Here is a 27,946-nt window from a genome sequence, read left to right on the forward strand (position 1 = left end):
ACTGTCAGAAATAGCAGAACAAAGTAACACTAGAGATAATCTGATGGCGAGAGGCAAGCGCAGGAACCCAAGCAACAGAAACCAAGACTACATGCCATCATCGGAGCCCAATTCTCCCACCAAAACAAACATGGAATATCCAAACACACCAGAAAAGCAAGATCTAGTTTCAAAATCATATTTGATCATGATGCTGGAGGACTTCAGGAAAGACCTGAACACACTTAGGGAAGCACAGGAAAACATTAATAAACAAGTAAAAGCCTACAGAGAGGAATCGCAAAAATCCCTGAAAGAATTCCAGGAAAACACAATCAAACAGTTGAAGGAATTAAAAATGGAAATAGAAGCAATCAAGAAAGAACACATGGAAACAACCCTGGATATAGAAAACCAAAAGAAGAGACAAGGAGCTGTAGATACAAGCTTCACCAACAGAATACAAGAGATGGAAGAGAGAATCTCAGGAGCAGAAGATTCCATAGAAATCATTGACTCAACTGTCAAAGATAATGTAAAGCAGAAAAAGCTACTGGTCCAAAACATACAAGAAATCCAGGACTCAATGAGAAGATCTAACCTAAGGATAATAGGTATAGAAGAGAGTGAAGACTCCCAGCTCAAAGGACCAGTAAATATCTTCAACAAAATCATAGAAGAAAACTTCCCTAACCTAAAAAAAGAGATACCCATAGACATACAGGAAGCCTACAGAACTCCAAATAGATTGGACCAGAAAAGAAACACCTCCCGTCACATAATTGTCAAAACACCAAACGCACAAAATAAAGAAAGAATATTAAAAGCAGTAAGGGAAAAAGGTCAAGTAACATATAAAGGGAGACCTATCAGAATCACACCAGACTTCTCGCCAGAAACTATGAAGGCCAGAAGATCCTGGACTGATGTTATACAGACCCTAAGAGAACACAAATGCCAGCCCAGATTACTGTATCCAGCAAAACTCTCAATTAACATTGATGGAGAAACCAAGATATTCCATGACAAAACCAAATTTACACAATATCTTTCTACAAATCCAGCACTACAAAGGATAATAAATGGTAAAGCCCAACATAAGGAGGCAAGCTATACCCTAGAAGAAGCAAGAAACTAATCGCCTTGGCAACAAAACAAAGAGAATGAAAGCACACAAACATAACCTCACATCAAATATGAATATAACGGGAAGCAATAATCATTATTCCTTAATATCTCTCAATATCAATGGCCTCAACTCCCCAATAAAAAGACATAGATTAACAAACTGGATACGCAACGAGGACCCTGCATTCTGCTGCCTACAGGAAACACACCTCAGAGACAAAGACAGACACTACCTCAGAGTGAAAGGCTGGAAAACAACTTTCCAAGCAAATGGTCAGAAGAAGCAAGCTGGAGTAGCCATTCTAATATCAAGTAAAATCAATTTCCAACTAAAAGTCATCAAAAAAGATAAGGAAGGACACTTCATATTCATCAAAGGAAAAATCAACCAAGATGAACTCTCAATCCTAAATATCTATGCCCCAAATACAAGGGCAACTACATATGTAAAAGAAACCTTACTAAAGCTCAAAACACACATTGCACCTCACACAATAATAGTGGGAGATTTCAACACCCCACTCTCATCAATGGACAGATCATGGAAACAGAAATTAAACAGTGATGTAGACAGACTAAGAGAAGTCATGAGCCAAATGGACTTAACGGATATTTATAGAACATTCTATCCTAAAGCAAAAGGATATACCTTCTTCTCAGCTCCTCATGGTACTTTCTCCAAAATTGACCATATAATTGGTCAAAAAACGGGCCTCAACAGGTACAGAAAGATAGAAATAATCCCATGCGTGCTATCGGACCACCACGGCCTAAAACTGGTCTTCAATAATAATAAGGGAAGAATGCCCACATATACGTGGAAATTGAACAATGCTCTACTCAATGATAACCTGGTCAAGGAAGAAATAAAGAAAGAAATTAAAAACTTTTTAGAATTTAATGAAAATGAAGATACAACATACTCAAACTTATGGGACACAATGAAAGCTGTGCTAAGAGGAAAACTCATAGCGCTGAGTGCCTGCAGAAAGAAACAGGAAAGAGCATATGTCAGCAGCTTGACAGCACACCTAAAAGCTCTAGAACAAAAAGAAGCAAATACACCCAGGAGGAGTAGAAGGCAGGAAATAATCAAACTCAGAGCTGAAATCAACCAAGTAGAAACAAAAAGGACCATAGAAAGAATCAACAGAACCAAAAGTTGGTTCTTTGAGAAAATCAACAAGATAGATAAACCCTTAGCCAGACTAACGAGAGGACACAGAGAGTGTGTCCAAATTAACAAAATCAGAAATGAAAAGGGAGACATAACTACAGATTCGGAGGAAATTCAAAAAATCATCAGATCTTACTATAAAAACCTATATTCAACAAAATTTGAAAATCTTCAGGAAATGGACAATTTCCTAGACAGATACCAGGTATCGAAGTTAAATCAGGAACAGATAAACCAGTTAAACAACCCCATAACTCCTAAGGAAATAGAAGCAGTCATTAAAGGTCTCCCAACCAAAAAGAGCCCAGGTCCAGACGGGATTAGTGCAGAATTCTATCAAACCTTCATAGAAGACCTCATACCAATATTATCCAAACTATTCCACAAAATTGAAACAAATGGATCACTCCCGAATTCCTTCTACGAAGCCACAATTACTCTTATACCTAAACCACACAAAGACACAACAAAGAAAGAGAACTTCAGACCAATTTCCCTTATGAATATCGACGCAAAAATACTCAATAAAATTCTGGCAAACCGAATTCAAGAGCACATCAAAACAATCATCCACCATGATCAAGTAGGCTTCATCCCAGGCATGCAGGGATGGTTTAATATACGGAAAACCATCAACGTGATCCATTATATAAACAAACTGAAAGAACAGAACCACATGATCATTTCATTAGATGCTGAGAAAGCATTCGACAAAATTCAACACCCCTTCATGATAAAAGTCCTGGAAAGAATAGGTATTCAAGGCCCATACCTAAACATAGTAAAAGCCATATACAGCAAACCAGTTGCTAACATTAAACTAAATGGAGAGAAACTTGAAGCAATCCCACTAAAATCAGGGACTAGACAAGGCTGCCCACTCTCTCCCTACTTATTCAATATAGTTCTTGAAGTTCTAGCCAGAGCAATCAGACAACAAAAGGAGATCAAAGGGATACAGATCGGAAAAGAAGAGGTCAAAATATCACTATTTGCAGATGACATGATAGTATATTTAAGTGATCCCAAAAGTTCCACCAGAGAACTACTAAAGCTGATAAAAAACTTCAGCAAAGTGGCTGGGTATAAAATTAACTCAAATAAATCAGTTGCCTTCCTCTATACAAAAGAGAAACAAGCCGAGAAAGAAATTAGGGAAACGACACCCTTCATAATAGACCCAAATAATATAAAGTACCTCGGTGTGACTTTAACCAAGCAAGTAAAAGATCTGTACAATAAGAACTTCAAGACACTGAGGAAAGAAATTGAAGAAGACCTCAGAAGATGGAAAGATCTCCCATGCTCATGGATTGGCAGGATTAATATGGTAAAAATGGCCATTTTACCAAAAGCAATCTACAGATTCAATGCAATCCCCATCAAAATACCAATCCAATTCTTCAAAGAGTTAGACAGAACAATTTGCAAATTCATCTGGAATAACAAAAAACCCAGGATAGCTAAAGCTATCCTCAACAATAAAAGGACTTCAGGGGGAATCACTATCCCTGAACTCAAGCAGTATTACAGAGCAATAGTGATAAAAACTGCATGGTATTGGTACAGAGACAGACAGATAGACCAATGGAATAGAATTGAAGACCCAGAAATGAACCCACACACCTATGGTCACTTGATTTTTGACAAAGGAGCCAAAACCATCCAATGGAAAAAAGATAGTATTTTCAGCAAATGGTGCTGGTTCAACTGGAGGGCAACATGTAGAAGAATGCAGATCGATCCATCCTTATCACCCTGTACAAAGCTTAAGTCCAAGTGGATCAAGGACCTCCACATCAAACCAGACACACTCAAACTAATAGAAGAAAAATTAGGGAAGCATCTGGAACACATGGGCACTGGAAAAAATTTCCTGAACAAAACACCAATGGCTTATGCTCTAAGATCAAGAATCGACAAATGGGATCTCATAAAACTGCAAAGCTTCTGTAAGGCAAAGGACACTGTGGTTAGGACAAAACGGCAACCAACAGATTGGGAAAAGATCTTTACCAATCCTACAACAGATAGAGGCCTTATTTCCAAAATATACAAAGAACTCAAGAAGTTAGACCGCAGGGAAACAAATAACCCTATTAAAAAATGGGGTTCAGAGCTAAACAAAGAATTCACAGCTGAGGAATGCCGAATGGCTGAGAAACACCTAAAGAAATGTTCAACATCTTTAGTCATAAGGGAAATGCAAATCAAAACAACCCTGAGATTTCACCTCACACCAGTGCGATTGGCTAAGATCAAAAACTCAGGTGACAGCAGATGCTGGCGAGGATGTGGAGAAAGAGGAACACTCCTCCATTGTTGGTGGGATTGCAGACTGGTAAAACCATTCTGGAAATCAGTCTGGAGGTTCCTCAGAAAATTGGACATTGAACTGCCTGATGATCCAGCTATACCTCTCTTGGGCATATACCCAAAAGATGCCTCAACATATAAAAGAGACACGTGCTCCACTATGTTCATCGCAGCCTTATTTATAATAGCCAGAAGCTGGAAAGAACCCAGATGCCCTTCAACAGAGGAATGGATACAGAAAATGTGGTACATCTACACAATGGAATATTACTCAGCTATCAAAAACAACGAGTTTATGAAATTCGTAGGCAAATGGTTGGAACTGGAAAATATCATCCTGAGTGAGCTAACCCAATCACAGAAAGACATACATGGTATGCACTCATTGATAAGTGGCTATTAGCCCAAATGCTTGAATTACCCTAGATCCCTAGAACAAACGAAACTCAAGACGGATGATCAAAATGTGAATGCTTCACTCCTTCTTTAAATGAGGAAAAAGAATACCCTTGGCAGGGAAGGGAGAGGCAAAGATTAAAACAGAGACTGAAGGAACACCCATTCAGAGCCTGCCCCACATGTGGCCCATACATATACAGCCACCCAATTAGACAAGATGGATGAAGCAAAGAAGTGCAGACCGACAGGAGCCGGATGTAGATCGCTCCTGAGAGACACAGCCAGAATACAGCAAACACAGAGGCGAATGCCAGCAGCAAACCACTGAACTGAGAATAGGTCCCCTATTGAAGGAATCAGAGAAAGAACTGGAAGAGCTTGAAGGGGCTCGAGACCCCAAAAGTACAACAATGCCAAGCAACCAGAGCTTCCAGGGACTAAGCCACTACCTAAAGACTATACATGGACTGACCCTGGACTCTGACCCCATAGGTAGCAATGAATATCCTAGTAAGAGCACCAGTGTAAGGGGAAGCCCTGGGTCCTGCTAAGACTGAACCCCCAGTGAACTAGTCTATGGGGGGAGGGCGGCAATGGGGGGAGGGTGGGGAGGGGAACACCCATAAGGAAGGGGAGGGGGGAGGGGGATTTTTGCCCGGAAACCGGGAAAGGGAATAACACTCGAAATGTATATAAGAAATACTCAAGTTAATAAAAAAAAAAAAGAAAAAAAAAAAAAAAAAAGAAAAAATTGCCTATTTCTCTTTCTGTGTCTGGGTTATTTCACTCAGGTTGATTTCTTTTTTCCTAGTTCCATCCATTTGCCTACAAATTTCATGATTTTGTTGTTTTTAACAGCTGAATTATATTCCATTGTGTAAATATACCACATTTTTTTAATCCATGTATTTGTTGATAGTTGTCTAGGCTATTATGAATGGATAGAGCACCGGTGAGCATGATGAGCAAGTGTGTCTGTAGGGAGGATGCAGAGTCCTTCGGGTGTATTCCAAAGGGTAGTTCCATCTTGAAGTAAGTCTATTCCCAGCCTCCTGAGGAACTGCTACATGACTTCCATAGTGGCTGTACAAATTTTCATTTCTACTATCAGTGGACGAGCATTGCACTTACTGTACATGCTTGCCAACAGGGGCTGTCATTTGTTTTATTGATCTTGGCCATTCTGGCTTATGTAAGATGAAATTTTAGGGTAATTTTGATTTGCATAAATGCTTCTATTTTAAAGCAGAAATGTTCTATCAGGCATATGCACAGGTATATTGATTACCATTGGTGCTTTCAGCATTGAATTTCATTGTGCTCACTTGTTTAACCTAAAATTATATTATGTTTATCAACACTACAACTCTCAAAGGAAATTGGAAGGACCATGTGATCCTTTCAGTTTTCTCTACTTGCCTTATAACTTTCACTTGCATCTAGCAAAATAAAACTGACTTTACAAATACAGACTGGGAGGGCCGCTGACATATCTCTGGTACGAAAGGCCTAACAACTGGAGTTCAAAATCCTGGAACTCTGATGGAGAAAAGAGAGAACCTATTGCTACAAGGTATCCTCTGATCTCTTCATGTGTGTGCTCTGGCACACATTAGCACCACTACAGTAAATAATCTTTTTAATGTTCTTAATAAATAATGTGAGGATTTGGACATTGATTTTTATGGATGTCACTAAATCATTCTACCCTTTACATACATTTTCTTCTAGTAGACACAATGAATTTCTTTGGAAATGTTATTTTAACTCCAGGATATATCATTGTTATTCAGAACCACAGTCTTAAAACCATAGGTATATCTCTAAGAGAAACCATAGTCTTGGAGTTTGAGTGATTCATGAAGTAGAGCTGCCACCTTCTCTGTCGCTCTAACCATACTGATATCTGTTCCTTCCTCTTCTCTGCCTTGTAGATCAGCTCTGTAGGCTTAGGAGACTCCTTTTGGTTTATATAACTAATACATCTCAGAATTAGTTATAAGTATTCTGACCCTTGGCTTAGGACAAAAAAGTAATAAAACCATCAATAATAGTTTTTTAAACTTCTAAATTACTGTGGAGTAATTTTTCTGTCCTGATGTTTGTTTGTGTTAATGTTTCTTCTTTTCATTTTAGGCCACTGAAAGGTATGATATATTTGATCCAAGACAGTCCATTTCAGCCCAGGAATCTGCAGTGGTGACAAGGACATGGGACTCCTCCCGCCAGATTACTGTTGGTTCAATACAATTGACATCCTGGCTGACAACTGTGAAAAGGAACCTTGGGTTATTTTATTTTATTTTTGTGGAACACCACAATCTCAGATCCGTAGGACACATCAGGTAACATTCTTCTATTTCTTTGATTAGCCTATTTTCTTTACAGTTCATCCATAAGAAAATGGAGGAGCCTGAATATCTTCCTTAGCCAGTTTACCTCCACTCTGCTTTGCAACCTGAACTGTTTTCAGAAGGAGCCAATGAACTTCTGGTTTGTGATCAAATTACAGAAGTTACTCTGCTTGCTTGCCTACTTGCTTGCCTGCTTGCTTGCATGCCCCTAAGTCCCAAAGTATTGCCAAACTTGTTTTACTCCAGGTCTCTTGTGGGTCATCTCCTCCCGCTCCCAGGTGCTGGACTGCAACTCAGCCTAAATAAAATGTGGTTTTGTTTTTATTTTTAAATTTAGATTAGTCTGATTTTTTTTTCTTTTTTCTTTTTTTCGGAGCTGGGGACCGAACCCAGGGCCTTGCGCTTGCTAGGCAATCGCTCTACCACTGAGCTAAATCCCCAATCCTGATTAGTCTGATTTTACAGACTATTTTTCAGCTTCCAGATGTCCTATTTAACTGTAAAGCTATTATTTTAAAAAGCTTTTAATTTTTTGGCCTGTTTAGAACAGATACATTTCATCATGACTTTGTATAGAAATTATCAAAAGCACAGAAATTAGAAGAATTTTATCCAAATGCCAAGCATTGTTTGATTGTGTGGTAATATTTTCCATACCTGCTTGACCCACTTTCCATGTGTGTCTACCTCTAGCTTTAGCTTAGTCTCTGATACCTTCCTGACCCAGATTCCCTGGGATGGTATTCATATTGTTTCCTTAAATCACTAGTTATGTGAACTGTACTACTGTCTGTGTTTGATCTCTTAGGAGATTCACTTTCTAGAGTGTGTGATTAAACTTGGTTGGCATTGAATCAGTTGAGTCAGGAGACTTTAATGTTTTATTTACATTATAAAGCAGATTTGATAATCCAGACTCACAAATATGTTTTGTATAGAATGTTGCTTTTTTTTTTTAAATTAAATCAGAGCAATTTTTAAAGCTTGGAGTTTTAGATGTAAACTAAGACAGGAAAATTGATTTACTGTATGACTACAGTGAAAACTCCGCGTGCAGGAGGGAAAATGTTCATTGTGTTCCTTTAGAGAAAGTACTTCAGTGTCATCTAAGTGCATTTAGCCGTCTCTTCTCATCTTGATCTCTAGCTCATGTCTCTTCTCACTGTATTGTGATACTTTAAGAAACATGTGCCATAAATATTATAGGTCTTGGAGGCAGAAATTTTGCTTTTGCTCATGTGCATTCAGCATTATTCTTGAAAGAAAGAAGTCACTTAGTTAATATTGTGAAGCAGCTGAATGTAAAGAAGGTTTCAGACTAAATGGAGATTACTTTTCTTTTTGTCAAGGCTTCAAGTTCCCTGTAGAATTCTAAAATAACCTTTGCTAATGAGGATGTCTGATATTGTTATTATAAAAGATGAAACTGAAACAATGAAGGATTTGGAGGCAGAAATGAGAGATACAACCAGAGTTGAAAATCTTATCAAATCAGAAAACTATGGGAAGATTTCGGCAGAGAAGAATGAACATTGTATTGACAACAATATTGATTTGCAGGTAAACAGGTTTTTTCCATGGCTACAAATACCCAATATTCATTGTATGAGTATGCTTCTTTTCATATGAAACTCACTTTTTACAATTCTTTTTTGTTTGTTTTTGTTTTTCAAAACAGGGTTTCCCTGTGTAGCCCTGGCTATCCTCTCTCTGTAGACCAGGCTGGCCTTGATCTCAGGAAACTGCCTGCCTCTGCCTCCTGGAATTAAAGGTGTGTGCCACCACTGCCCGGCCACTTGTCACATTCTAAAAGGGAAGTTGGCCCTTCAATACATATTTACTAGCTTACTTTTTAGTTACCAGGACATCTTGCTAAGTCCAAGGTCTTTGATTTTCCTATATATGTATCCCATGGTGTGATTCTTTAAGTTTGTGTGTAGCCAGGATATTCTTGTTGGCCTCCTACCTTTTCATCTCACCCTCCTCCTTAATTATCATTGCTGTACTTGTTACGAGCTCTTAGAGGAGAGAGAACTAGAGTGTTCAGACATGCAGAAGACCTGCTGGCAGAAACAGCCCTCTAGAGCTTTGTCAGCCCATCAGACATTTCTGAGTAAAGAGGTTTGTGGGAAAGAGCTAGATGTTACCTAATACTTTTGTTGCTGTGTATGCATGATATTTTATAACCAACCATTTAGAAGGCTTTTCATTTCAGGCAAAGTTACTTAAGTTTGAGAAAATAGCCGAACCCCTGGTGGGCCTTGGGTGTACAAAATTTACATGATTTCTCTGGTATGGCATATTCAATGTAGCTAGGTGAATTATGTGGCTGCTCAGGCATCCTGGGGAGAATGTTTCAACAGATAAGTGCACCAAGAAGCTTGGATCCAGGCTGATGTCTGAAAACCTCCTTTTCACTATTTCTTGATAGCACATACAGATAATTCCTGTCTAGAGGAAGAGCACTTGGATACTATCTGTCAAATAGGAAAGAGTTTGTGTTAATCTGAAATCTACCGCTGAAGCTTATCTTAATGTTGTCTTTAATATTAATGCCTTACTGTTAAGCATTTAGCTTAATGCTGTGTTAAGTTTTCCTGGCTATGACAGATAACTAAAAACAACAACTTCAGTGAGCAATCACTGAGGCTCAATTTCAGAGGTTTCAGTCCATCTTAGCTGGCTCCAATGACTTGAGGCATATAGCAAAGCAGAAGTAGAAGAAACCATAGCATAGGAAAGCCTTTTCACCTCACATCAGCAGAAAGGAGTTAACGTAAAGCAGCCTTTACCAAGATGATAATCTCTAGACGCATACCTCACTACAACCCCCTTCCTCCAACTAGACTCCACCTTCTACAGTTCGTTACTTCTGGACAGAGAATTTTACTTTCATGTTCACCAATAGACTGTGGCAAAGTCCTTACAATCTCAGTCATAGACACTCCTAGAGGTATCTTACTAATCACATCCTTAGGATCTCACGCCATTAACGTTGAAAACTCAGATCAACCATCAGAAAGTAAGGTTCAAAGCATAAAACATTCTCTATTGACATGCTTTGTTGCCATTCACAGTTGTGGGGACATGCAGTACACACACACACACACACACACACACACACACACACACACACACAGAGGTACTCATCATACTTAAGAATAAGGAATCCTTCTTTGAGAAAATACTGCTACTTAAAAAATGGTCTTATTTTGTATATGTGTCCATGATGGACATTTGTGGAATACACACTTGTGTAATTCAGAGGGCAGTGTTTTAGTCTTTGTTCTCTCCTTCCTTTTTTCTGTGGGCTCTGGGCATTAAACCTAGGTGGTCAAAACACTTTCTCCACCTAGGAACCTTGCCAGCTCTTTTCTGTCGTTCTTAAAATATCCAGAGAACTTTGACCAAATGCAGTTTCCTGGCCTGTCATGCCAGCCTTTGGGAGGCTGATGTAGGAAGGTAGTAAGTTCTAGGTCAACTTGGGCTGTATACTGATTTCAATAAAAAGTGACAAAACATAACATAACAAAGAAAAGTAGACCTTGAAGGCTACTTGGCAAAGGTTACAGTTTCACTTATTTTCTTTTATTGACAAGTAAAGAAAGTTCCTTTAAGGGGCATCTCATTCTTCTGTTTCTTCATTCACTCATAAGGTTTGTATTTTCCTGTAAACATGTCTGACATGAAGTTAGACAATGATGTTGATTTCTACCACTTTAAAAACCATCCAAGTTTCTAAACTGATTTAAAGTATTTTCTAATGATTAAGTATAATCAAAGGGTATATTTTTTATCTTTTTATTTTTTTATATTTTTTTAATCTATCTTTCTCCCTTCTTCTCCACCGTTCCTCCTTCTCTTTCTCTCTTCCTCCCTCCCCCTCTGCACCTTTGATTCCGCCCCTTTAAGATAGCATTTCATGTGGCCTGAGCTAGGCTTGGATTCAAAGCAGCCCTGGCTACCCTTCAGTTCCTGACCTTTCTTCCTCTACCTCCAAGTGCTGGGGTCACAGATCTGTGCCACCATGCCTAGCTTAAATGGCAATTCCCTAAGAAGTTAGGAGATACAACATTTTCCCCCGCCATTTTAATTAAACTTTTTTAAACAAGAAAATTGCCTTCTCCAGTCAGTATGCTTATTAGCAGTGATTACATTTAAGATGGTTTACAGAGAGCTTTTATATTTGTGATTAAAATAATAAGGATTCAGACTGGAAAGATGGCAATGGCTGCTTTTTAGAGAACTGAGTTTCCCTTCTCAGTACCCACATGGTGGGTCACAACCATCTGTAACTCCAGTTCCAGGGCATTTGACACCCTTCTAGCCTCTATAGGTATCAGGTATTCACATGGTACATAGACATACGCAGATATCCATACAGGATACATATACATAACTTTTTTAATGATAAAAATGACTTCGGTGCAGTTATTAAATGCATTTCTTTTGTAATGCACATTCTTATGGTCAACAAGTGATTAACTCAGACTACTGTGTCTTAAGATGGTCACTATGAAATCAGTCTAAGCTATTATGTAGTAAGACATGTCTTAAAACAAGCGTTAATAATATGCAGTTACCTTTTAACTTAATCGGAACTTACTAACTATAATCTACTACTAAACATTCGTTTTCCTTTCGTACTTTTAAGATACAACCTGAAATCTTTATATATACACAATGTACACTACATTTTGGAAAGAACAAGCATTGTCTCGCCAGTTCTATTCCCCAACATGTACTGTTTATCAATAGTAAGAGGCTATATCCACATTTTGTTATGGGGTAAGAGAGAGCTGTTTTTTATTAACACCTAGTGTTATGGAGTACCTTAGGAGAAAAACTCCCTAGAGGCCTGGATAAATCAACCATCAATGCAGACTGTCCTAAGCAGATTAGCTGGAAACAGCCCTGACCTCTTGGTGTGAGTTTTTAAGGGCAATTAAGATATAGAAAAACAGCTTTGGACATCTGCAACAAACAAGCTTTGTTTACAGAAGCAGAGAGATTAACAGTTAAATGGTCCAGCAGTTAACCTTTAGCTCAGGGTCATAGTATATAGGAGTTTAGGGCTGGTTCAGAGAACAGTTTTAGCACTAAAGTATTCTTGAAATAATTTCATAAAATGATATAACTATAGTTTAGTAGGTTACTACAATAGGCCTTTGTTTTCAAGGTGCTGCATAAATTTTGTATGATTTGCTGATGTGTATGATTATTTTCCATATGCATCAATTAAAGTAGGTAGCTAGTGTGACATCTTATTTCTCTGAGTTACTTCAAAGGGATTGAGAGAACAAGAACAGGTAGGAGACAACAAAGAAACGATGATAGCACAAGGCTGTCAAGAGGAAGCCAGCCAAAGTTGGGAGTCTAAAGCAGGAGGATGTAGAATTCCAGGTCAGCTTCGATTATATTCGAAGTTCAAGACTAGCGTAGGCTACCTAGTATGATGCTTTGTCAGTGAAAACAAAAGCAGAACATCTCAGGGCACACCTTTATCAACAGTGTAAGAGCTAGCAGAGAAGACAGACTTCATAAATGATGAAACAAATACAATATGGGCTACCTGTGGTGCCTTATTAGCATAGCAGAACACATGCTGGCCTCCTGCTCTCTTCAGTTACAGATGCCCATTAACAGAGTCCATCCTGGTTCTTCTTACCTCACCCCCTAGCCTAAACTTCTTCAGCTATGGACTTCGCTCCCCCAGCTTCTCATTCCCTTGCAACCATATTTCAGCTCCAATCACTTCTTTTGTCTTACTCTCTTAGCCCCTTCTCTCTTGGCCCTCTCTCTTGGTCTCCTTACCCTCACTCCTTTGTAGGCCTCTGTTGCTCTCTGGTTTGCCTTTCATGGCCCGGTCAGTCTGCTGGCTATGTTCAGTGTATGTATGTATCAGACTTTGTCCCTCTGCTGTGGACTCTTCCAGTTGCCTTGCTTTACTCTCCCTTATATCTACAACAGAAGCTTTTCCCTCAAACATTCCTGGAAATAGTTATGTCCTCAGTCTATACACTGTTATCTTTGTCACTGTTACTATTGACAATGACTTATAAGCTGAACAAAGACACACGGCTTCTCAGGTGTCTCTCATTGTTGTCATCCAAGATAAAGTCTGTTTCCTAATACCTTTTGAAAATTTCTATTTCAACATAGCTTTTATCTTTTAAATCTATTTATATTCTTTGCTTTTATTGAATTTTATAAACACTAAACAAGTTAAACATTTTAAAACTTAGAATTCATTTTCTAAAATACACTTCATTACTTAAAAATATTTCTAGAATTTGATTTCATTAACTTTGCATCATAACCAGATATGAGTGTTAGCATTTATAAGCATGGGGATGTAGAAATGCTTGAACATAGTTTTTTACATTGGATAGTTTTTATATAGTCACCATTTTAATGGAGAACTTTTTTGCCTTCATTAAATATTTGGAATAATAAAGTATGACTCTGTGAGTTTTCCTGGGAACCTTTAGATTTTAGCATCCTATTCTATGGCCAAAAGATTAAGTAGTAATACTAAATTGGTGCTTGTGTTTGAGTTGTTGATTTATTGGCTTCCTTTTTTTCAGTTCTTTTGACTTAATAAGACACTGTTTTATTTCATTGTAATATAAATAGGCACCTTGGCATTGTTTTCATCCACCATTATGTTATCTTTAAGTACTGAATTCATTCTATTCTTTTACATAATTACCTTTTTTTAAGATTTATTTATTTTATTTATATACATACACTGTAGCTGTCTTCAGACACACCAGAGGAGGGCATCAGATCCCATTTCAGATGGTTGTGAACCACCATGTGGTTGCTGGGATTTAAACTCAGGACCTCTGGAAGAGCAGTTGGTGCTCTTAACCACTGAGCCATCTCTCCAGCCCCAACATAATCACATTTAATCCTTACTGTTATACAGAATTGCAATGCAAATTAGTAATCTGCAAGGTATCAAAAAGTTTCAACTATTATAGTTTATTTTGTTAATTGAATGGAAAGAAAAAGAAATACAAAGAACATGACTGTTTCAAGGTATGTGGAGGAGAAATTTTATTATAGATATAAGGAGTGCATAGCCAGATGCTGGGACATCTGGGAGAATCCAGAGTGAACTTAACTCTGAGCCTAGACAGCTAAGGAGAAAAGAAGAGAGAGAGAGGAACAAGGTGCAACAGATAGGACACTCAAAGAGAGCGGAGTAGCCAAAATGGTTGGATTACATAGTAAAAACATCTGGGAAAAGGGAACTCCAGTCTGGGCTGGGCTGGACTGGAGAAGGTTGAGGAAAGGAGCAAGGTATGCCATGTAGGGAGGGCCCTATAACAAGTAAGGACTGAGGGATGCTTGGAGAAACTAGCTACCAGGTCCACTTGGATGTCTTTGTCTCAGACTTGAAACCTAACAGTAATAATTACTGGTTATACATAAAAATGATTCTCTTCATGAAATAAGTTTGCTTTCCTCTAAATTGAGTAATATTGGATTGGCAGTTACTCTTATGCTAGCTCACATATACCTTACCCATGAAGATTATTCTGATCTTCCGAGTTTTTCTTCAAACTCTAGTAGCTGGTGTCTCTGCCAGTGTGTTACCAGTCAAAAACTGAGAATCCATTAAGAATGTTCTGTATCCTGTACCTATTTGTTGACCTAGTTTCTTTCTGTTCTTTGGTATAAACAGGAGAAACTATATAAATTGAAGTTTGTTCTTCACCTTTCTAAATTTTAATTCACTTAGTGCTTTGTACTACTAGTAAGGAATGTAAAAGGGTTACTACATTTTTACTGTCAAAATAGAGTTCAAATAAAGATAGAGTGTTCTCCAAATAAATAAAATCTACTTTAAAAATGATTATAAATCAAACTAGAAGAATTCTGACTTAAAGCTAAATCTGGCTTCCAAACTGATAACAGGGAAAAAAGTTTATGTGTGTAAATGAAGGCCTTCTACTTTTATAGACAGAAATCTTTTTCTCTGCTCGTTTGTGTGTGCAGGCATATATGGCAGTTTTCTTGTATGTGTTATATAGTGTATATCTAAAATGAAAAGAATTAATTTTATGTAATAATGTTATCTTGGCACTTTTCTTATATATTGGTGTATTTGTTTTATATATTGGTATATTTGTTTTCTCTTGCTGCAAAACAGATCAACACGAACTTAGGTAGTTAAAGTAACTCTTCATTAGGCGCTTACAGTGGACTGTTCTGGGTTTTCTGCTTAAGATTTGTGTTATCCATGCTGGTCCTGTTGGTAAGAGTTGGGAAAGAACAGTCATCAAGGTGCATTTTTTTCTCAGCAGACCTCATTTCTAATGTTGGGATAAGGTCCGTGTTTCCTAGGCGGCCTATCTTCAAAGCAAAAAAATGATTTTGAATCCTTTGAATCACTCTGATTTTCCCATTTTGTCTCGACTGAAGAGAACTCAACTTTTAAGAGGCTCACTTGATGGGTCAGACTCATCTCAGTTTTAAATACATATCTTAGGATGGCCTGACTTGGAGTTTAGCTACTTCTGTAAATTCCTTTCATAGATGAGCCCAGCTTTGTGTTTGGTTAAGTAGCAAAAGGAAGGAGACTCATTCTTGGGAACTATTTTTGGAATTCCATCTCCACCCATATTTTTATGTAATCTGTCACGTAAGTGTATGTAAGTGGAAGATTATTGGATTAAGATTCTGAGGCTGTTAGGTTCAGTTTGAGTAATTTGTAACTGATTCTGTACTCCGAAATCCTTTTATACCAGAAAGGAACTATGCCTTCTTTATTTCCGATTCTTAAGATGTGACTTGCAGAGAGTAAAATGCCCACTAAGAGGCCAAGGTGAAGAGAAGAGCAAATTGAAATTAATCCACCAACATGCACAAAGTCCTCTTAGGCAGTACTCCTCTGTGTAAATGTAGTCAAACCATGTTTTACTCCATAAGCAATGGGGAGGGGAGGGTGCCTGTCTTCCTCTGTCTTTTAGGTTTATTTTTCACTCAATGATCTAGAGTCAAAAACATAAGAGTGTGTTTTAATCATTGAAGACATCAAGACTCAAAATAGAGGTTTTACCTTTTTTGTACTCCTGCTGGTATTTACATTGGCTTTCACAAAAGTCTTGGAGTGTTAGGATACATAATATCTCTCTCTCTCTTTTCTCAAAATGGGTGGCTTTGGAGCCTGGGTATTACCTATTTTGAATATGTACTGTGTGTGTTGTTGAATTGGTTCCCTACTGCTAATGAGAGTAGATGTCTGGCCCCTGCCTTGTGGGGAGCTTGATTTGAAATGACAGCGAGGAAAGAGGCAGGCGAGAGAGAGTTTAAAATCTATTCTAAGCTACAGGCACTGTAGGCTCAAGCTCAGAATCAGCTAGCTGCTTCTGTGAGTTATCTGATGATGTGGCTGGTGGTCACAGTTGTGCTAAACACCTTTACTGGACATCTGCCTTCTTTCTGTCTGTCAGTCTGCTTCATCGTCTTACAGGAGACTAGTGAGTAGCATCTTTAAGGCTGGTGGTGTGTCTTTCCTGTTGTACTGCAAATGCTTAGCAGATGAGAGACGAAAGTAGTATAGTCTCTGACTGTGTACTAATCACACACTGTCTGTAGAGAAGTTGAAATCATTCCGACTTCAGCTAATTGAAACTGCCAAGTGCTTTGGTGTGTCCAGTTTACCCACGTCCAACATTGGTTAGAAAAAAAAAGTTGTTAAAAATATTGAAGAAACATACTTTATTTTGCTATGAAAAAGTCACCTTCAAAGTTCCATATTGCATTCATTTAACACAGAAATTTGCTCATTTAAAGAAAAATGCCAATCCACAGAAGGACTTAATAACTTTTCCAACTGTGCTTCTGGAAGGAATCAGTGCTCTCTCTGAACCATCTTAGTTTTCCTTGTTTAGCACACTCTGTGGTTTAGGTGTATAAATTAAGAAGCAAATTTTCTGTTTGAATGTGAAATTTAATAAAATCTTTCTTATTGTATGTTCAGCGGCCCCCGCAGTCATTTGGACAGACAGGAAAAAGGTCTAAGGTATAGTAACCATTTGGTGTGCTGGCATGCCAAGGCCTTCCTCATGCTTGGTGAATTCTTGTTTTCATACAGCACTACATTCAGTTTAGTTTTTCTCATCTTTTGTTTTGGGGGCAGAAAGCTTCTTTTGTTTTATTTGGGATTTTTTTTTTTTTTGCTTTTGTTTTTTTTTTTTTTTTTTTTTCTTTTTTTGTCTTGCCTAGTCGCTTTTGTGCATTGCTTTTAATTATCCTTGGGGATTTTTATTTTTATTTTTTTAAACTATAAAGAAAAATCGCTTTCTCACCATTTGTTGAAATTGGAATTATTCCCATTCTTGCTATTGCTATAATTTTTAAAACTTCAATTGTTTATTTTCAAATTTTAAGGGGTTTTAGTGGTATTTAATGATATCTAACTTACACATTTCATCTACTTTTTTATCTATTTGTGGCGAAAACTAAAAAGAAATTTAGACACTCCTGGGGGCTTTTGAGTATGCCCTAATTTATGAAATGTAGCGTTAATTTTAAATACTTCTCTTTAGTCAAGCTCAAAGTTAAAGCTAGTTCGGAGCCTTGCAGTGTGTGAAGAATCTCCACCACCCCCTGCAGCAGAGATACCCCAGGAGACCCAGGTAAAACAACAAAGCAAAACAAAGTTATTTGAAGACTTGGTGGAACTGGAGATGGTTCTCTGATATGGTTCGATGAAAGCTGAGTGTATATCTATTCTTTTATTTCTAGTAAATGAAACTGATTGGATAATACTTGTTAGCAAAATTCTAGATGAATTAGGAGAACTTTATTCTGAGGTTCACAATAGAGCTTATTCATTTGGAAAAGCTTTTGAGGTTATATGGTTACCTGGTAATGTGACTTTAGGAAAGTTATAAATTACTATTCAAAAGTAGGAATGTGACTTTAAGAAGGTTATAAGTTATTCAACAGTATTCAATATAAAGCACTTTTGGTGGCTAGATCTATAATTCCCCCTTTTAATTGTGAGGTTTGGAAATTTGTTGTATTCTTGTTGATTTCTCTGGAAACTACTCCAACTTCCGCTTAATAGTTCAGTTAGTCTGAATACACTCCAAAACCAGTGTCTCTTATGCATGAATCTTTAGTAGCTGTTTAATACTTGTAACTCTGTCTGTAACATAAGATAGTAAGATTCAAGCAAACCAGAATGTAAATCCTATATTCTTTGATTTTGCTCTCTGTTAACCTTGACGGCAAATGGTCTTTATCTGGTGCTATCAACAGTGTTTTCAACTCTGCTGATAATCATCAGAATGGTAACTGGGGCTGTTAGTAACTGGCTTCTACTTTATAAGAAGGGTTTGGGTAACTTAAAGTTTCTAAAGAAATGAGACAACTAGTGCTTATTTAAGAAACTATGGCAAATTTTTTTTAAAGAGAAAGGGTTCTTACATGTTGTACTTGTATATCTATTTATATTTGTAACTATCAGAGGAATGGTAACCTTTAACTCCAGCACCATAGAAACAGAGTCAAGTGGATCTCCTTGAGTAGGCTATCCTGGTCTACTTAACATGTTCCAGACCATCTAGGACTAAACAGTGAACCCTTTCTCAAAAACACTTTTGTCTCTAAAAACAATTTTTTGAAGCAAAATTTTATGGATTTGTTGATTCACACAAATCTTTTCTGTTTTCCCATGGCTTAAGTGATTCCTTTCAAGAGATATTACAGATAATAAAGTTAGTTATAACATGCTGTTATAAATCACTACAGTTTATTTCTAAGATGAAAGGAAGGGGAAATTTTAAAATAGACTATAGGTAATAATCTTTAAAATCTTTTTTGATAGTTCAGGTGTTCAAACTTTGTGTTCCTTCCCTTGGACCTATGTAAAATATACATACATATGTGTTTAATTAAATGTATTTGGCAGTACTATTTTTCTAGCACAATCAAAATTACTCTCAAAATGTTTAAAGTGTATTATTGCCTCTAGAATACTTTAAAACATAAACCTTTGGGTACTTTGTTTTACAGAATGTGGTTCCTTTGTAAACATTACATAGCTGGGTTTTAGTAAGGCTATTGAGATATGGCATATTCTGAAAGGGAAAAAAACAATAAATTGTTCTTTGAAATAGTAATTTTTAAAAGTTCTCATATGGGTTGGAGAGATGGCTCAGAAGTTAAGAGGACTAGCTGCGCTTCCCTGGATGCAGATTTGATTCCTAGCACCCATGCGATAGCTCACAACCGCCCATAACTCCAGTGTCAAGGGATCTGATGCGTCCTCTGGTCCCCACAACATCAAACATGCATGTGGTTTGGAGATGCACATGCACACAAGACACTCATATACAAAAATAAACAAAAAAGGAAAATTTTAAGGATTCCTTTTTTGTTTGTTTTTTATTGTTTTTCAAAACAGGGTTTCTCTGTGTAGCCCTGGTTGTCTTGGAACTCGTTCTGTAGACCAGGCTAGCCTCAAATTCCAAGATCCACTTACCTCTGCCTCCTGAATGCTGGGATTTAAGGTACATGCCACCACTGCCTGGTTTGGAAATTTATTTTATAAGTCATAATCAAGAATATGGTTGTTCCTGGAGTGTGTTTGAAAGTTCATTTCCTCATTCTCTTGATAAAATGCTGTATTCTCTCAGCCTCACCATTTATGATCCAGTGAGGTTGAGGAAATGGCCATTCAAGAGGGTATTGACACAGAGAAGTGTATCTTCTGAGGAAAGCTGTCATGATTCTTGTAATTCTTTGTTTATTTTACCTTATATGAAAAATGTTGGGGACAATTGGAGATGTGTTATGATATACTACACACAGGCACCCTATGTAGTAGGAATTCCTACAAAAAATACTTACTAGGAGACATGTTAGGTCTCTTTGTGTGTGTGTGTGTGTGTGTGTGTGTGTGTGTGTGTTCATCACAGATTTTGTATTTACATTTTAAAAGGAGTTATACCAGCTAAATAAGATGGTATGTCAGAATTCAGTTACCCCACTTACTGTGTTGTTTTCAGTTTCTCTTAAACATAATCATTCTAGTTTAGATAATCTCTTTGCCTCTCCAAATAAAAGATACTTTTTTCTTTAAAGGAGAATCCTCTTTTTCATGCCTGAAATACACTAAAATACACCTGAAAGGGAACTAGGAAATAGGTGTTCTACTATCTGTTCTAGTCCTGGATGGTAGATACAGTTTGCAACAACTTTTCCACTCAGTGTGTTAATCTTTGGTGAATTAATATAGTGTGAAGCTCATTATAAAAAAGGTTAAGAAACAGTTTTAAGAGAGATGTCACTCATGTAAGAATTTGTAATAGGGAAATGACCTTAATGACAAATGTTATAATTTTCATAGTAAAGAGTGAGGAGCTGTGCTTCCCGTTCCAGTTATTTATAGGTTTGCATTAGACCCTGCAGCATTTGGAATGCGTTTTCTCTATTCAAGTACTGGAAGCAAGGTCATCAGGTGACAGGACACCAGTCTCCAGCCTTCTCTACTAGCATTTTAAAAAATAGTTCATCTTAAACAAATAATTTAATATCTATAAATTAATGCCTATGACTCAGGAAAACATTTAGAAGTTAAGCCTGCTAGTCTTTGAGAGGATCTTTTAATCAAGGTCTAAGAATCAGTGTGGAGTCTTTCCCACTACGTGGACTTCATCATTGGGCTTTCCACCTGAGTTGTAAGAAGCTGCAAAGAAAGAAAACTGAAAATCAATGTTATTATCATTTACCAACATCTGAAAACTATGGGACGGATTAGAAACAGAAACAGCTTCGTAAAGAAATGGAAGTCAGAAATATGACACACTGGTTAGTCAGTCCTGCCACACAAGACAGACAGTCCTCTGTCCTAGTAGAGATTGCCCATGGACAGTGCTGACGGTGCACTGTGAGCATTGTTCTGCCACTGAGCAGCTTCCCAGCCCCTGACACTTCAACTCAGATGGAGTGGAAGGAAAAAATGAAGAAAGAAGAAAAGTAGCAAATTATCTTACTTTTTTATATACATAATCAAGATTGTGCTAGCAGTTTTATGTGTGGTGGGGAGTTGTTTAAGAGAAGTTGTGCTGGCAGTGTGTTTGAGAATCCCATCTTTTGTATCCTCTGGGTTACCAACCACTTCTACTACTACTATCCAGAAGAGCCAAGTCATGAACAAAAGTCTAATTTAGTCTAAAAATAGGTCACACTTCTACTTTAAATTGCCTAAAGTTTATTGTATATTTCTTGTAATTTTGCTTGAATAAACAACTTGACATGATCTTTGCCTTTCAGGATATATAAATTAATTTTCTAGTAATCTCTGCTGGTTCTAAAATTGCTTTAATATAAATGGTATTATGTTCAACATAAGATTATCCTCCATTTTGGTCGTGAACATTAAGGCTAATTCATAGTTGTTCTATATCAGGAAGAAACAGAACCTTACTTGATGCCTTTCTAAAGCAGTTTGTGGTGATTGAAGGAGCCACAGTGACATATAAATCTCAAGTGAGAAAACAGGGTCCATGATTTTGAAAGCTTTTCTGCTTATATTGTATTTGTATTGCAAGAGAAAAAAAGGGAGTGTGCTTATATAGGATACTCAAGAAACTACATTTGGTCTAGGGATGTAGCTCAGTCAATAGAGTACTTGTATAGCATGCACAAAACCCTGGGTTCCGCCCCAGGTACCACATGCATCAGATGTAGAATTGCACACTTGTAGTCCCAGCACTTGGGAGATGGCGGCAAGATTAGGTGTTCAGAATCATTCTCTAGCAAGTTGAAAGCTAGCCTAGATACATTACACTCTATCAGAAAGAAACTGAATTTTGTTAATTGTTTTCCTACACTTGATCTTAGCCAAAAGGCCGAGAAGCGATTGTTAATTGTTTTCCTGATGCTAACATAATTTCGTTGTCATGTCTGGTATCTCCACTGGAACAGTAAGTGAAGAAGAACTGAGTTCTGACGTCTAGAGTGTTTTGTAAACAAATGCACTAAAACTATAACAAGAGGGGTTAGAGAGATGGCTCAGCGGTTAAGAGCACTGACTGCTCTTCTAGAGGTCCTGAGTTCAAATCCCAGTCACCACATGGTGACTCACAACCATCTATAATGGGATCTGATGTCCTCTTCTGGTGTTTCTGAAGACAGTGACAGTGTATTCTCATATATTAAAGTAAATAAATCTTTAAAAAAACTATAATAGGAAAAATTTATATCCTCAAACAGTTTTGAAGATAAGCTTTAATTGAAAAATTCAAATGAACATATTAGGTGTAGCTTTGGTTTTGGTTTTGAGACAGCATCTCCTTATGTTTCTGGCTGGACTGGAACTCACTATGTAGACCAAACTGGTCTCAAGTTCAGGGATCCACCTGCCTTCGTTTCCTTATTGCTGGGTTTAAAGGTGTGTGCCAACCATACCTAGCTGAACATACTGTTTTAAGGTTTTTTTTTTGTTTTTTTTTTTTTTTGTCAAGACATTTTTTGTTTGCTCATTTTGAGATGGGGTTTAACTATGTAGAACAGACTGGACTTGAGCTCACAGCACTCAAAGATTCTCCTGCCTCTGCCTGTGAGCGCTGTCATTAAAGGCCTGTACTATCACACCTGACTTAAGTTGCTTTCTAATTTAGAATCTTTAGTTGGATTAAATAAAAATCTCTTCTCCTTTTAGTCTGTCATACAGTTTTGAATTACTTAGGAAGTGCTAATACTTAATATTGAATCAGTTTATATTATCATTGAGTAACTAATTTTTCCTTCCAACAGGAGAAAATTCAGATACAGTTAACACAATCATTTGAAAAAGAGGAAAAGCCCTCAAAAGATGAAACAGATAAAGAAAAAGCCAGTGATAAGTTACCCAGAAAAATGCTATCAAGAGGTTAGTGATTTATTTTTATTTTTATTTTTTAGATAAGAATTTATTTTCATTATCAATAATTCTTTACCCTTTGAACAACACATGTCACATCTGTTTTGAACATGATACAGCAGACTGGAAGGATGATGTAATGTTTACTCATCTGCTGTATTATGATTATGGATATAGAATTTTGAGATTTTCCAACCAAAAATTACAACATAAATCTGAGTTACTAAGGAAAATGACCCTAAAAATCTCTTACTGATCTCACTAATGTTTAAATGCCAAAATTATAGTTTGTGTAATAATATTGGCTCCACTAGGTATATCACTACTCATGATTCCTTATTGATATATTAAACTGGTACCATATGAAGAATATTGATGCAAGCCCTAGAATGTTTGTCTTCATAAAGAACATTTGAGTTCAATAAAAATACTCTATTTATGAACTGTCATGTAAAGAAAATAAATATATATCAGTATTTGAGAAATCTTTGAAAGCAAAGCTTTGTAACAGAATTTCGGGAATCTTAAGTAATTTTAGAAATAACGTTCTTTCCAAATTACTTTCATTTAGATACAGTCTTGTGAATCAGGCTGTGTACATTCGCTACAGTCAGAAGTAATAGAGTCCGTTTTCACCTAAGGCAGCATGTTTGAGCATGAGAATGTGCTGAGTACGGATCGGTAGAGAAGCCAGTATATATAAATTAGTCTGACGTGGGGAGAGTGGCCTTCTGCCGCCGTGCTAGGTTCCATCTTCCTGCCTAATCATTTTTCTCTGCATTGGACATTTCATCTTACTTAAAATGACATAATGTACAAAAGGGAAAGGGATTTATGTTCAAACAACTTTATACTGGGTTTTTGTGTTGTTGTTTTTTAGATTCCAGTCAAGAATACACTGATTCAACTGGCATAGATCTACATGAATTTTTAGTAAATACATTAAAAAACAATCCCAGGTAAAAATTAAATTTATAAGGTTTACATTGTTTCTAGAGTACCATAATCTTGCTGTTTATGTTTTTTTATTATTGAGTTTGAATGTTAGGATAAGATTGCAGCTAGACGTATACCAGTAACTTTCAGTCTTTTAGGACTAAGGTATTTGTCCACCAAATTCAGATGTAATTATCTCTGCATTATGCATGTTACCATGGTATGGGAATATACTCCTATTCCTTAGGCACTCTCAGGAATTCACTGCTACACATCCAGAGACGCGGAATTGGAATTAAGAGGTAGATTGAATCATGAACATCTATGCATAACACACTCCCATCTGAGTAAGAACCAGATCTACTCACTCAGTATGAGTAAATCTTTTTCTTTCTTGTTTAGTGTAGAAACTTACAATCGAAAGCTTTTTAGAGTTCATTTGAGTCAGTACTTGAATTGTGAAATCCATTTTGCCCAGAATATGAGTTGATTAGTTTTAAACTTCCTGGCACGGTCTTTTGAGGGCCTCTAAAAGGTTATCCACAATACACCTGACCAGCACTTTCATGGATGAGAACCTTTCTTCCTTCACTTTCTAACTTCCCAGTGTGGTAGTTAGGTAGCAGTGGGATAAAGATGAGACCGTCTCTAAGGAGGAGCTCCTGGGAGATAATGTGAGTCATAGCTTTTGTCTCTCCGGGAATTTTGTTGAGATTTGCTCCAGCATGATTGTCGGCCATTGCTCTTATTCAAGATTTGCTGCATCTAATACTCACTTGATACTCAGTTTTGGACTTAGCTCTGAAGGAGATCCACCAAAATTAAAAATGGTCTCTTTTGCTACATATCTGAAAGAAAACAAGGATGGGTATATGAGAAGGTTTGGGTGTAGGAAAGGGAAGGGGAAGTAATGTAATTATATTACAGCCTCAAAAAATTAAAAAAAAAATGTTTTAAAGAGTGATAGACGTGAAGGACCATCAATAGGAAGTGAACAAGAAGACAGGCTGCTCTGCATGACGCCTTCCTGATTTAAATGTATTTCTTAGTCTCAGGAGAAAAATAGATTCATTAGTTCACTGAACAAAACCTTATTGGCATTTTATGTAAATATGAGGAAGGCATATGGTATTCACTATCTCTGCTAGAGGCACATACTACATAATTAAAGTCTAACAAATACTGTAAAGAAGGTGTTCAGCTGCTGTAAAAACCAGAGGAGTCGAGGTCAGTGCCCAACAGCCACATGAGGCAGCTCAAAATGCCTGTAACTCCAGATCCTGGGGATCCCACATCCTCTTATGACCACCATGGGTACCCACACACACACATACACACACACGGCTGGTATATATTGACACAATCATGTACACATGTAAAATAAAAATGTGTGTGTGTGTGTATCCAACCAGGTCATTAGACTTGACAGAAAGCTCTTTTACCTGCTGAGCTATTTCATTAGGACTGTATTTTTATTTTTTATTTTTGGCAGTTCTAGAGATTGAACTATGGGTCTCATGCATGCTAAACTGACCCTTAGCCCCAAGCCTTCAACTTTTTATCTTTAGATCATTAAATCATTTCTATTTTAATTCTCAGACTATTAGACTTAATTTAAAATGCTAAGTAATGAAGTATCTAGATTTTTCTGATCGCAAGAAGTTTTTTAAGAGACCTCACTAGCCAGTTACTGTACGCTTGAAGCAAGAAACCTGAAAAGTATGTTTGATAGAGTCATATTTAACTGATATAATTTTACACCTTGTTAGTGTTATACCTACATTTGAGTTCCATAAAGTATTACAGGCAGCTGTATTGTATAACTGTGTGGAAGGAAGCAAGACACTGGACTAATCTTGATAAAGGATTTTTTTTTAAGTAATTTGGTTTTGCTCGTATTTAGTTCTGTATTTTCGTTAAGTCCTCCTAACAATGACATGTTTAGAGCAGTGCTGCATCACTTGTACCACTTGTGTTTCACATGTTGCAGAAATGTGACCAGGGCGCAAGCATTGAGTGGTGGGCAACCTGAGGGTCCACTTTTATTTTCTCTTTGTTGAATTTGCCGTATTGTCTCTACAGTTAGTTATGTTACAATGACTAGAACACTGAAAACCCACAGATTATTATTCCTTCATTTAACTAAGTGGTTTTGTGTTATTTTTATGGAAATCCTTTTTTATGGGTTTAATAGTTGTGTATATCACTTTATTTTTTTAGCTTATGTCCAGTACCAAAATTCTTATAACCTTATTAATATACAGATTTTAATTTTTAGGATCTTGAACTACTACAGTGAATAGAAAGCAGAATAGGTAAATTAAGACCCTAGGAAAATTATTGTTCCTTATTTTTCTAGTACATTCTACTAGCAGTGCAGAAAATTATAATGGATAGAGATGATAATGATACAGATATCATCTGCAATCAATAGGTTACCAGTTTAGGGAAGAAAAGCCTGACTCTCTATCAATGGCTTATAGGATTGTTAGGTTTCCTTTTTTTTTTTTTTTTTTTTTTCTTTCCCTTTTCCTTGACACAGTAGGATTTCTTTTCTCTAATTGCAGTACATTCAACCCAAAGAACATTTAAAATCTCTTCAATCAGCTATTTATTTCATGTGCAGAAGATCAGTTTAAGTGCACTGCGAACTCTATTAAATAAGCTGCTGCTTCATTTATGTTTTTAGTAAGACAGTTTGTAAAAATGGAAAAATTACTGAAAATTATATCATCTCAAAATAATTTGACCCCAAAAGTTCAGATGAAAAATAAGATCTAGGGATTGAGGGAAAAACCCTGCACCTAAGATCACACCTTCTGTTTATCTAATGCCATGGGATTGGATGGCTCTGTCCTCCACGTGTGCCAGGCACACACACGGTACACAGATACACATGCAGGCAAAACACTCAATAAAATAAATAATTCTATTTTTTTTTTAAGAAAAAGAAGATCTAATAGTTAAGCAAATGAGTCTGTTTCATGGGGTGATTTCTATAAAAGAAAATAATCCTCTGTCCTTTCCCCAAATTTAATGGAAGGTTATATAAATACTTTATATGAGATAGTTTTATTTCCTGCAAAACATAACTTTTATAAACTACATATGTATAACCTACATATGTACATGATTGTAACTATACAAAAGAAGAGTTTACAACAATATAGAAGAATGTTCTGGGCAAGCATAATATAGTGCAAGAGGTTCTTAGGGAGCAAGGTAGAGCAGAGGTAATTCAGAACAATGAGCATTTGTGAGTTCACCAGGAAATGAGCCTAGCTCATGTTTATCCTGTAGGCATTGTACAAAATTTGAATTCTAAGGGCAATGGCAAACCTCTGACAGATTAAACCAAAGGAATGCTGTGGTTACCTAGTGTTCTTAAGGACTATTATGCATGCTCCACATAGAAGAGGTTAGATCAGAACAGAGAAAATGTTGAAATCCTGCTTGCTTAGATCCTGGCGTGTGGCAGTAGAGCTGTAGAAGGGAGACAAAACTGTCAGCAAAACTTAACCCAGGAGGAGAATTACATGGAGTGGTGCAGGATACAGTGTGCACCTGTAATCCAAGAATTCATGTGGAAAAGGCAGAGGACTCTTAAATTTTAAGATCGCCTGGATTCCAAAGCAAGACTCTTTAAAAGAAAACAACAAAAAATATCTGGGCCTGATGGTACAGGTCTGTAATATGAGCTACTTAACAGGGACTGAGACAGAAGAATCACAAATTCAAGGACTTTCTGGATCACAACTTGAGTTCAAG

At 37.0% G+C, this 27,946-nt stretch overlaps 1 protein-coding gene and 1 pseudogene across 24 annotated transcripts in view; one reads left to right on the plus strand and one right to left on the minus strand.

The window, feature by feature from the left end:
• Positions 1-27,946, plus strand: part of R3hdm1 (R3H domain containing 1) — a 144,859-nt gene that overhangs the window by 53,793 nt on the left and 63,120 nt on the right. For 10 of the 24 annotated variants that reach the window (XR_015635199.1, XR_015635200.1, XM_087580682.1 and 7 more), the window contains exons 1-6: positions 7,207-7,344; positions 8,703-8,913; positions 17,348-17,389; positions 17,916-18,005; positions 23,137-23,251; positions 24,123-24,201. Coding sequence is in view for 17 of the 24 variants with exons in the window: in XM_087580682.1 (XP_087436808.1) it covers positions 8,743-8,913; positions 17,348-17,389; positions 17,916-18,005; positions 23,137-23,251; positions 24,123-24,201 (497 nt within the window). In the remaining 7 variants the exon portion in view is untranslated. Of the gene's footprint in view, positions 1-7,135; positions 7,345-8,702; positions 8,914-17,347; positions 17,390-17,915; positions 18,006-23,136; positions 23,252-24,122; positions 24,202-27,946 lie in introns of those variants that run through there. The other 14 variants (XM_087580691.1, XM_087580693.1, XM_087580695.1 and 11 more) reach the window with 6 other exon arrangements.
• LOC120096429 (U2 spliceosomal RNA) lies at positions 22,116-22,241 on the minus strand (annotated as a pseudogene).

The sequence above is a fragment of the Rattus norvegicus genome, chromosome 13 (assembly GCF_021556685.1).
Source record: "Rattus norvegicus strain SHRSP/BbbUtx chromosome 13, alternate assembly SHRSP_T2T, whole genome shotgun sequence".
Taxonomy (NCBI): Eukaryota; Metazoa; Chordata; class Mammalia; order Rodentia; family Muridae; genus Rattus; species Rattus norvegicus.